Raw genomic sequence first — 12,199 nt, forward strand, 5'->3', positions numbered from 1 at the left:
GGAATGTCATTGAGAATAACAATAGACAATAGTTAATGTTGCTAGTTTAGGGATGAAGATAGTGAAGGTTCATCAATGTTAAGGATGTTTTTTAATTTGACGTGGAAACAACGTTTATTCAACCAGTGGGAGGCTTGTAAAAGCCCACAGGAAAGTGGAATGAGGAACTCTTCATTGAGACAATCATGAAACAGCAATCTGTGGGTGAGTTGTAGTGGATATTATAATATAAGGATCTGCTGGAGTCCAAGTCAAACCAAGATTCTTTATTTCTGAGCTCAGAGAGAACAACAGAGTTTGGTATTTGGTATTTTACTAGGATCCCCATTAGCTGTTGCAAAAGCAGCAGCTACCCCTCCTGCGGTCAACACAAAACATGACACATAATTGTCACGTCTCTCGTTGGAAGGCATGGACCAAAGCGCAGCGTGGTAAGTGTTCATGAATTTTATTTAATCAAAAAACATTAGAACAAAATAACAAAGAGAAGAATGAACAGTTCTGTAAGACAAATCAACTATACAGAAAACAACTACCCAAAAAACACAGGTGGAAAAAGGCTGCCTAAGTATGATTCACAATTAGAGACAACGATAGACAGCTGCCTCCGATTGGGAACCACACTTGGCCAAAAACAAAGAAATAGAAAACATAGAAATAAAGAAACTTGAATTCCCACCCGAGTCACACCCTGGCCTAACCAAAATAGAGAATAAAAGCTTCTCTATGGCCAGGGCGTGACAGCCGCTCTGTTCTGGGCCAGCTGCAGCTTTACTCTGTCTTTCCTTGCAGCACTGGACCACACGACTGGACAATAATCAAGATTAGACTAAACTAGAGCCTGCAGAACTTGCTTTGTGGAGAGTAGTGTCAAAAAAGCAGAGCATCTCTTTATTATGGCTAGACCTCTCCCCATCTTTACAACCATTGAATCTATATGTTTTGACCATGACAGTTTACAATCTAAGGTAATGCCAAGTAATTTAGTCTCCTCAACTTGTTCAACAGACACACAATTCATTACCAGATTCAGCTGAGGTCTAGAACTTGAGGAATGATTTGTACCAAATACAATGCTCTTAGTTTTAAAGATGTTCAGGACCAGTTTATTACTGGCCACACATTCCAAAACAGACTGCAACTCTTTGTTAAGGGTTTCAGTGACTTCATTAGCTGTGGTTGCTGGTGCTTATATAGTTGAATCATCAGCATACATGGACACACATACTTTGTTTAATGCCAGTGGCAGGCCATTGGTAAAAATAGAAAAGAGTAGAGGGCCTAGAGAGCTGCCCTGCGGTACATCACACTTCATATGTTTGACATTAGAGAAGCTTCCATTAAAAACCCTCTGAGTTCTAGTAGATAGATTGCCATAATGTGGATTCAGAGCTGAGGTTGAAAAGCCATAGCACAAACATTCTTAAACAACAGGTTATGGTCAATAATATCAAAGGCTGCACTGAAATCTAACAATAGAGCTCCCACAATCTTCTTGTTATCAATTTCTCTCAACCAATCATCAGTCATTTGTGTCAGTGCAGTACATGTTGAGTGCCGTTCTCTGTAAGCATGCTGAAAGTATGTTGTTCATTTGTTTACAGAAATATAGCATTGTATTTGTTCAAACCATTTTTTCCCCAACAGTTTGCTAAGAGCTGGCAGCAAGCTTATAGGTCTGCTGTTAAAACCAGTAAAGGCCACTTTACCACTCTTGGGTAGTGGATTAATTTGGCTTCCCTCCAGGCCTGAGAACAAAGACTTTCCTCTTGGCTCTTATTAAAAATATGACAGATAGGAGTGGCTATAGAGTCAGCTACTGTCCTCAGTAGCTTTCCATCTAAGTTGTCAATGCCAGGAGGTTTGTCATTATTGATCGATACCAATTGTTCCACCTCTCCCACACTAACTTTACAACATTCAATACTTGCACTGCTTTTCTTTCATTATGTTTTTTTCCATCATTCTTTATATCATTGATCTTGGCTTCATATTAAAGTTTATTATTTTTGTTGAGTTTGGTCACATAATTTCTCAATTTGCAGTACATAAAACAGCCGGCCAGATGTGCAGCCAGACTTATTAGCCACTCCTTTTGCCACAACTCTTTCAAACATACAGTTTTTAAATTCCTCATCAATCCATGGAGCCTTAACAGTTCTAACAGTCAGTTTCTTAACAGGTACATGTTACTCAATAATTGGAAGAAGCAATTTCATCTGGTAAAAACAGGGAAACACATTATGAGGCAACAATATAAGACAATGGGAGCACTGTGTATGTTCTCTGATGAATTGTAAGAAAAATTAGATGTGAAATATCAATATACATGCTAAGAGAAGTAATTTCTCTCTCCTGTGTGGATTCTCTAATGACGTTTAAGTGATTGTTATGAGTAATATCTTTTCCCAAAATCTAACCTTTTGTAAGCATTCTCCTCTGTCTCATGTTCTTTCAGGCTTCCTAAATGGGCAAAAGCATGGCACCCTGGGAGCAGGGGTAAGGCCTCTCTCCTGTATGTATTCTTTCGTGTATTTTCAGATCCCCTGCCCCGTTGAAACACTTGCCACAGTGGGAGCAGTGGTAAGGCCTCTCTCCTGTATGTATTCTTTTGTGTATTTTCAGATCCCCTGCCCCGTTGAAACACTTGCCACACTGGGAGCAGCGGTAAGGCTTCTCCCCTGTGTGTATTCTTTCGTGTTTTTTCAGATCCCCTGACCAGGTGAACAACTTGCCACACTGGGAGCAGTGGTAAGGCTTCTCCCCTGTGTGTATTCTCTCGTGCGGTTTCAGGGCCCCTAACTGGGTAAAACACTTTCCACAGTGGGAGCAGTGGTAAGGCCTCTCTCCTGTATGTATTCTTTCGTGTTTTTTCAAATCCCCTGCCCAGTTGAAACACTTCCCACACTGGGAGCAGTGGTAAGGCTTCTCCCCTGTGTGAATGTTCTCGTGAGCTTTCAGGTGTCCTTTCCGGTTAAACATCTTTCCACACTGGGAGCAGTGGTAAGGCTTCTCCCCTGTGTGCATTCTCTCATGTCGTTTAAGCTCACTTAAGTGGTTACAACCCTTTCCACAGTGGGAACACTGGTGTCTTCTTGCTGGTTTGGACGTCCCTGGCTCTGGTTCCTCTGAGTCTGTTTTTTCTCCTGCCAAAGACAGTGTTTTTTTAAATAGAGACCCAAATGAAACCTCCACATGATAAAACGGCCTTGCTACGAGGATAAATCCAAATCAGATCCCTCAATAACCTAAGGCCAGTTTTAACAATCTTAGTGTGATTTTAAAACAAATGTTGTAGAGTTTCCTGGTAATTACTGATAATGTTTACACTACTTATTTATTCATTCTGTTTTCGTCAGAACACAAAAAACTAAACAGTTCTAGGACACTCAAGACACAGACGTCACTGGATTCCATCGAGCAGGTAGTTCTAAATATATAACTTTCATAGCTGTATGATACAGAATGCGACCTACAGTCGTGGTCAAAAGTTTTGAGAATGAAAAATATTAATTTCCACAAAGTTTGCTGCTTCAGTGTCTTTAGACATTTTAGTCAGATGTTACTATGGAATAGTGAAGTATAATTACAAGCATTTCATACGTGTCAAAGGTTTTTATTTACAATGACATGAAGTTGATGAGGTGTCAATATTTGCAGTGTTGACCCTTCTTTTTCAAGACCTCTGCAATCTGCCCTGGCATGCTGTCAATTAACTTCTGGGCCACATCCTGACTGACGGCAGCCCATTCTTGCATAATCAATGCTTGGATTTTGTCAGAATTTGTGGGTTTTTGTTTGTCCACCCGCCTCTTGATGATTGACCACAAGTTCTCAATGGGATTAAGGTCTGGGGAGTTTCCTGGCCATGGACCCAAAATATAGATGTTTTGTTACCCAAGCCACCATTCTTTATTCATGGCTGTGTTCTTAGGCAACATTGTGAGTGAGCCCACACCCTTGGCTGAGAAGCAACCCCACACATGAATGGTTTCAGGATGCTTTACTGTTGGCATGACACAGGACTGATGGTTGCGCTCTCCTTGTCTTCTCCGGACAAGCTTTTTTCCGGATGCCCCAAACAATCGGAAAGGGAAAATGGGGGGGGGGGGGGGGGGGATCAGTTCAAAGAGGGACTTCATCTGAACACTCTTCATAACATTCTGGAGTATATGCAAATTGCCATCATACAAACTGAGGCAGCAGATTTGGTGAAAATTAACATTCGTGTTATTCTCAAAACTTTTGGCCACGACTGTACACACTTCCTTAAACATAAAATAAGTAAATAAGTAATTAAGTGGAAGTCCAAAACTTGATTTTAAGTTGAAGACACAAAGCACATCAGTAAAATCTCCCCGTTGTTGAAAGGGTTCAACACCTGCTGTTTTAGTGGCCCAATTTCTTATTTAGACGTTGACAGATTTTCAACATTTTGACTATCGCTGATGTCATATTTTGTGTAAAGTAAAAAATAAGGTGAAATATTTGGAAAGACGTTCCTAAAACTGATAGTAACTGCAATAAACAAATTATAAACGCAACATGTAAAGTGTTGGATGTTTAATGAGCTGGAAAAAAAGATTGCAGAATTTTTTACATCCCTGTTAGTTAACACATATTTTCTGCCAAGATAATTCATCCACCTGACAGGTGCGGCATATCAAGAAGCTGATTGAACAGCTTGATTATTACACAGGTGCACCTTGTGCCAGGGAAAATAAAAGGCCACTCTAAAATGTGCAGTTTTGTCACACAACAATGCCACAGATGTCTCAGAGGGAGCGCGCAACTGGCTGACTGCAGGAATGTCCATTTTCATATTTTTGTTACATTGGAGACAGACACAAAGAACACCAGTAACATTTCCCTGTTGTCGATAGGGTGGACACAGAGAAATTACAAGATTGTATTAATACTGTTTAGCCATCGAATAGCTTTGATGGGTACTCTCTCATCTGTGTCTATGGGACTGAGTTGGGCCTCTGGAGCTTCAGCTGACAATTGATTCATTACTTACTGATAAAAACCTAAAGCTGGTATTACATAGACAAGATGTGTGTGTGTGTGTGTGTGGGGGGGGGGGGGGGGTAGTAACCGAGATAGCCTAGAGGAGTAGAACAAAATCCCTCATTGTTCCAAGTCATCCTGGCATCTGGGCCGGGTTGGGGGGTTAAAACAACACCACAGCATGAACCCAGGACTGCCTGTGATGCCCCCCGATCAGCATGGGAGGGGTGGAACCAGCCCTGACTAAGCATTTATAAGAGCTCTGTTTTTCATTCAAGGTTAAGCTCTTGGTTCAACACACACACACACACACACACACACACACACACACACACACACACACACACACACACATGAAGTATTCAAACCCCTTAAACTTTTCCAAATGTTGTTACGTTTCAGCATTATTCTAAAATAAAATAAAAATGTAAATCCCCCTCGTTCTTTTTTTTGCCGAGTTTAGGTTGACGTCCTCTCACTGTCAACTGCGTTTATTTTCAGCAAACTTAACATGTGTAAATATTTGTATGAACATAACAAGATTCAACAACTGAGACAAACTGAACAAGTTCCACAGACATGTGACTTACAGAAATTGAATAATGTGTCCCTGAACAAAGGGGGGGGGGGGGGGGGGGACATTTCCCGGACATTTCTGCCCTCAAGCCCTCACCTTCCGATCCAACAGGTCCCAGACGTGCTCAATGGGATTGAGATCCGGGCTCTTCGCTGGCCATGGCAGAACTAATACACCTGATTTGTACCAAATACACCTGATTTGTTTCTGATCTCAGCATCTGTTAAATACACAGACCCCTTATTGTGCTGTAGTGAGTGTTGTGGCTCTAGCACTCTGAATATAGTTAATTATCAAGGAGGATGGTCACGTGTGTTGAGAAGCAGAGGATCACTAGTTTGAGTCCAGTGTGGGGACAGTGGAGGAAACTAAACTGTTAGCAGCACACTTCCGTCAGTTACATATTAACTTCACTAGGGTAGGGGGTAGTTACATATTAACTTCACTAGGGTAGGGGTAGTTACATATTAACTTCACTAGGGTAGGGGTCAGTTACATATTAACTTCACTAGGGTAGGGGGTAGTTACATATTAACTTCACTAGGGTAGGGGGTAGTTACATATTAACTTCACTAGGGTAGGGGGTAGTTACATTTTAACTTCACTAGGGTAGGGGGTAGTTACATATTAACTTCACTAGGTTAGGGGTCAGTTACATATTAACTTCACTAGGGTAGGGGGTAGTTACATATTAACTTCACTAGGGTAGGGGGTAGTTACATATTAACTTCACTAGGGTAGGGGGTAGTTACATATTAACTTCACTAGGGTAGGGGGCAGCATTCGGAATTTTGGATGAAAAGCGTGCCCAAATTAAACTGCCTGCTACTCAGGCCCAGAAGATAGGATATGGATATAATTAGTCGATTTGGATAGAAAACACTCTAAAGTTTCCAAAATTGTTAAAATAATGTCTGTGAGTATAACAGAACTGATATGCTTTTCATTCAATCCATTTTCAGCTTTAAGAAAAGGCTTATGGTGCTTGTTTAAAAACAAATATTTGCCATTTTTAACAAGATTTGTAGATCAGATGTTAATGAAGCAATACAGACCACATTGAAGTGTCTGGAGTTTTGTTTGCCTGTCCTACAGTCTAGTAAAGATAGGGGGGTTGACTGGGACAGGCAATGTAACATCTATAATGTTTTTAGGAAAGTTTTTTGTAAAACATGAACCTTTCATTGGATTATCTTGAAACTTTCTCTCTAAAGCGAACTTTCATCAAGGTTTTATATGGTCTATTGGTTTCTCTCTAAAGCTAACTTTCATCAAGGTTTTATATGGTCTATTGGTTTCTCTCTAAAGCTACCTTTCATCAAGGTTTTATATGGTCTATTGGTTTCTCTCTTTTCATTGGCAGAATCCTTTTTCAGTGTTATGATATTCATAACATCCATATCCACCAGTCTATCTTCCTGTCAACTAACAGAGCTCCGCTGGTTGTCCTGGTAACAGATACCAGTGGGCAGATCAATTGTATTTGTTCAAACTACAAAACTTACTATGATGAGTCAAATCTGATCCTTTCATCTCTTCTCCTCCTCTCACAGTTCCACTCAGCCCCGTTGTTTTCCTGCAGTCCACCAGCAGCACAGACAACCTCTTCCTACCCAGCAGTAAGGTGCTACCAGGAGAGGCACGACACATGGACTCCGGGAGGGTGTAAGGGCTAGCGTTGTCCTGGTAACCATAGAGGAGACACATACACATATCATTATGGATGCTGATGCCACTGTTGTCATGAAGTGCTTTACAGAAACCCAGACCCCGATTGAGCAAGCTGTATGCTAGACCAGACCAAGCTGTACCATCTGGTGTTCAGATCTGGAGAGACTCTTCTCTACCTCGTCAGCATCAGGATGTTGTTGAGGCTCCCCAGAGGATCCACGATAGTCATGTCTCTCTCCTGTGTGAATGAGAACATCAAACAGATGGTAAACTTATGACCTTTTGAATTATATGATCTTACAAGAGGCATGAATATGTCTAAAAGCACCAAAATGTACCACTTTTGTCACGATTTCATAAAATATTGTTTGTGATGTAAATGTTAAAGGGTCGTTTCACAAAATGGATTCCTTTTGCATCCCTTCGATATATGCCCCTTAACAATTCCTACAGTACTGAACAACATATTCAAGTGTATAACTTCAGTAGAATGCCCCTTTAAAACCCCACATTAGTTCAACAACTGCATAGTTTGTGCCCGTTTTTAAGACAGTACTCACTGGTGTTAATCGGATCTTCAATCTCCTCCGCTTTCACTCCCAAAATGTGTTCTTCCTCTTTGATTGAGATAGCCTCCTCTTCCTCTTTTACTCCAAAAGGTTCCTCCTCTTCTTTCAATGTTATGGCATCTTCATCCTTTTTGATTCTGAAAGCTTCTACTTCCTCCTCTTCCACTCTGACAACCTCTTTCCCATCTTCCTCTTTCACTGTAATATCATCCTCTTCTTCTTTCAATGTGAAAGCATCCTCTTCCTCCCTTTTCATTCTGAAAGCTTCTTCCTCTCCGTTCACCAGGGCTTCTTTCTCCGTTGAGTTTAGTGAGCTCATGTTCCGGGCGATTAGCCTAGTGCAGTATCAATTTAACACATTTGCTAATTTAACAAGCAATCTACGTTTCAATGAACTAGTAGATAGGCCAACAGAATTCTGTTTAAAACACCAAGAGTAATATACACAAGATTTGTCTTAAACGCTTCAATGTTTCGGTTTAATGTTCGCTAGTAAACCACCACGTTGGTTGAATCAGAAGTCTGTGTTGTCGCTGTTGAAAACACCTCCAGTTCCGTCCACTAAGATTAGACGTCACGCAAAAAGCATCACCTGAAAGACTCACATCGCCATCTGCTGGCTGGACTGGGTAACACAGACTGGAGAAAAATCTCTATTACAACGTTTATTCTGGCAAGCAATGTCATAAGAAATAATTTAAAAACAACCAGATGTTATTTTTTCTCTTACTTCTTACAGCCAATACTTTCCTCCAGGTTTGGCCTGCTCATTAGCTAGGATTATGTGACAGATTGACAATGGTGGCATATTCCGAGCTAAATTGACCAAGGTTCATCGGTAAGAACACATAATAACACCTCACATTATGCTGCCCAAAAATAGTGAAAACGTCTCTCACCCAGTGGCATATGGGCTATTTAGGTGAGTGTTGATGTTGCCACATGAAGCAGTGCCCACTTTGTTTAAGGACAGATAGGACGTGGACAGAGAGGGCTCTACCTTTGTAGAGCACAGGCCCCTTTGCCCTTCCAGTCTCTGAAGTGCCCTTTTGGGTGGTGGTATAATCTGTATTCATTTTTGGTCATCAGTTATTCTAAACCAACTGCCTGCAAGTCATTGTTAAATTTGCCTGCCTGAATATCTTACAGGTAGACCCTCTTCCACTCTCTCATCATGTCACAAGCTGTCAGGCTCCCAGAGGCAGGGCAATAAAAGGCCCCAGCTCACTCAACTGCCCCTCCCTCTCAAACAGCCATCAACCCAGAACATCCTGAAGACAGAACATCTAAAAGATAATCTAGGAAGCCTTTCTTCCTCATGGAGCTTTTCAAACGTGAGGTGAATATTCAATGTGATGTTTGTACAGTGCATTTGTAAAGTATTCAGACCCCTTGACTTTCTCCACATTTTGTTAAGTTACAGCCTTATTTTAAAATGGATTTTTAAAAAATTACATATTCCAAACTGATTCTCTATCAGCAATCTACACAATGCCCAATTCTGAGAAAGCAAAAACAGGTTTTCAGAAAATGTAGCTAATTTATTAAAAGATAAAAAACAGAAATACCTTATTTACATAACAGTAATTATTCAGACCCCTTGCTATGAGACTGTCAGAGCAAAAACCAAGCCATGAGGTCGAAGGAATTGTCCGTAGAACTTCGAGACAGGATTATGTTGAGGCACAAATCTTGGGAAGGGTACCAAAACACTTCTGCAGCATTAAAGGACCCCAAGAACACACTGTGGTGAAGAAGGTGCAACAGAGCCTCTTCAACATCAGGAGGCACCTAAAACCCTCACACAGTTTTACAGATGCACAATGAAAGGACCCCAAGAACACACTGTGGTGAAGAAGGTGCAACAGAGCCTCTTCAACATCAGGCTTGTCACCTAAAACCCTCACACAGTTTTACAGATGCACAATGAAAGCATCCTGTCGGGCTGTACTACAATACAAGCCATAGGAAGTTGGTTGCAATTTCAGTTTAATCCACCAGAAAAGACAGAACATTCTGGTTACTAATTGATAAAAAAAAAAATAATAATTAAACCCCCATTATTTATATTTCTACTTTGCACATTATTCCACTGCAAATCTACCATTCCAATGGTTTACTTGCTATATTGTATTTACTTCGCCACAATGGCCTTTTTTGCCTTTACCTCCCTTACCTCACCTCATTTGCTCACATTGTATATAGACTTATTCTTCTACTGTATTATTGACTGTATGTTTGTTTTACTCCATGTGTAACTCTGTGTTGTTGTATGTGTGGAACTGCTTTGCTTTATCTTGGACAGGTCGCAATTGTAAATGAGAACTTGTTCTCAACTTGCCTACCTTGTTAAATAATACCTTGGTGAAAAAAAATAAAAATAATTAAAGACCAAAATTAGTTAAAGAAAATTATGAACCTCTGCAGATTTAGCTACGAAGAGACAGAATAATTTGATCATTTTAGATAATTTGTTTTGGTACTGTCCATATGTAGCTTGTTTTTGGTCGCAGGTGAAGGAATGGCAACATTTACCTGGAGCTAACTCTGCAGACAGCACTACTGGGGGATTTGAAAAATCATAGTCAATTGATCAATAATATAATAATACTTTTAGCAAACATGTTTATTTTTAATTTACTATCTGCAGCAACTATGAGAATATAAAGGTCAAGAACTTTTGTGAAACAGCACAGTTAAAAATATATGGCAAATAGAAATCAAATGGGGTGGTCTTCAGAGATAGATGGGAGAGGTTTAGGGTAACTGAAGGATAGGACTGGATGGTCTTCAGAGATAGATGGGAGAGGTTTAGGGTAACTGAAGGATAGGACTGGATGGTATTCAGAGATAGATGGGAGAGGTTTAGGGTAACTGAAGGATAGGACTGGATGGTCTTCAGAGATAGATGGGAGAGGTTTAGGGTAACTGAAGGATAGGACTGGATGGTCTTCAGATATAGATGGGAGAGGTTTAGGGTAACTGAAGGATAGGACTGGATGGTCTTCAGAGATAGATGGGAGAGGTTTAGGGTAACTGAAGGATAGGACTGGATAGTCTTCAGAGATAGATGGGAGAGGTTTAGGGTAACTGAAGGATAGGACTGGATGGTCTTCAGAGATAGATGGGAGAGGTTTAGGGTAACTGAAGGATATGACTGGATGGTCTTCAGAGATAGATGGGAGAGGTTTAGGGTAACTGAAGGATAGGACTGGATGGTCTTCAGAGATAGATGGGAGAGGTTTAGGGTAACTGAAGGATAGGACTGGATGGTCTTCAGAGATAGATGGGAGAAGTTTAGGGTAACTGAAGGATAGGACTGGATGGTCTTCAGAGATAGATGGGAGAGGTTTAGGGTAACTGAAGGATAGGACTGGATGGTCTTCAGAGATCGATGGGAGAGGTTTAGGGTAACTGAATGATAGGACTGGCTTGTCTTCAGAGATAGATGGGAGAGGTTTAGGGTAACTGAAGGATAGGACTGGATGGTCTTCAGAGATAGATGGGAGAGGTTTAGGGTAACTGAAGGATAAGACTGGATGGTCTTCAGAGATAGATGGGAGAGGTTTAGGGTAACTGAAGGATAGGACTGGATGGTCTTCAGAGATAGATGGGAGAAGTTTAGGGTAACTGAAGGATAGGACTGGGTGGTCTTCAGAGATAGATGGGAGAGGTTTAGGGTAACTGAAGGATAGGACTGGATGGTCTTCAGAGATAGATGGGAGAGGTTTAGGGTAACTGAAGGATAGGACTGGCTGGTCTTCAGAGATAGATGGGAGAGGTTTAGGGTAACTGAAGGATAGGACTGGCTGGTCTTCAGAGATAGATGGGAGAGGTTTAGGGTAACTGAAGGATAGGATTAAAAACAAACTAAATATAACTATTGTATAACACATTGTCTGTAAAATGTACATAGTATGTATAAGCTGGACATAGAAGCCTGAAAGTTGTTGTGCATTAGTTTCCTCCAATCAGGGAAGGGGTGATAGGGTTAGTGGAAAACAAAGGAAAATATATGTTTATACATACAGTGCCTTTAGAAAGTATTACAAATGTATATGTATTTTTAAACAGAAATAACTTATTTACATAAGTATTCAGACCCTTTGCTATGAGAATCGAAATTGAGCTCAGGTGCATCTTGTTTCCATTGATCATCCTTGAGATGTTTCTACAACTTGATTGGAGTCCACCTGTGGTAAATTCAGTTGATTGGACATGATTTGGAAATGCACACACCTGTCTATATAAGGTCCCACAGTTTACAGCGCAAGTCAGAGCAAAAACCAAGCCATGAAGTGGAAGGAATTGTCCGTAGAGCGCCGGCACAGATATGGGGAAGGGAGACAACAACAAAAAATATGCCGCATTG

At 40.7% G+C, this 12,199-nt stretch overlaps 2 protein-coding genes across 2 annotated transcripts in view; both read right to left on the reverse strand.

Moving 5' to 3' along the window:
• Positions 1–251: 251 nt before the first annotated feature.
• LOC110515527 (uncharacterized) overlaps positions 252–12,199 on the reverse strand; it is a 34,587-nt gene continuing 22,639 nt past the window's right edge. Inside the window, exon 6 of the mRNA XM_090194579.1 lies at positions 252–3,212. Within this exon, the coding sequence (XP_090050705.1) occupies positions 2,464–3,212 (749 nt within the window). The 3' untranslated portion in view covers positions 252–2,463. The remainder of the gene's footprint in view (positions 3,213–12,199) is intronic.
• Positions 6,900–8,365, reverse strand: LOC149978682 (uncharacterized). Its single transcript, XM_090194957.1, has 3 exons — positions 7,819–8,365; positions 7,435–7,496; positions 6,900–7,270 (listed from the first exon to the last, which is right to left on the reverse strand). Exons 1-3 carry the CDS (start codon positions 8,144–8,146, stop codon positions 7,061–7,063), a joined length of 600 nt encoding a protein of 199 aa, XP_090051083.1. The 5' UTR covers positions 8,147–8,365; the 3' UTR covers positions 6,900–7,060.

This window comes from Oncorhynchus mykiss, chromosome 13 (assembly GCF_057628025.1).
Source record: "Oncorhynchus mykiss isolate SJ-2025 chromosome 13, ASM5762802v1, whole genome shotgun sequence".
Taxonomy (NCBI): Eukaryota; Metazoa; Chordata; class Actinopteri; order Salmoniformes; family Salmonidae; genus Oncorhynchus; species Oncorhynchus mykiss.

Bases quoted from the DNA above. Each gene is read 5' to 3' on its own strand.
- LOC149978682 (XM_090194957.1), bottom strand. From the start codon at position 8,146: ATGAGCTCACTAAACTCAACGGAGAAAGAAGCCCTGGTGAACGGAGAG. The intron at 7,497-7,818 runs GTGAGTACTGTC...TCATTCACACAG, and splicing joins TGAAGATCCGATTAACACCA to GAGAGAGACATGACTATCGT. The intron at 7,271-7,434 runs GTAGAGAAGAGT...TATGGTTACCAG, and splicing joins AACATCCTGATGCTGACGAG to GACAACGCTAGCCCTTACAC.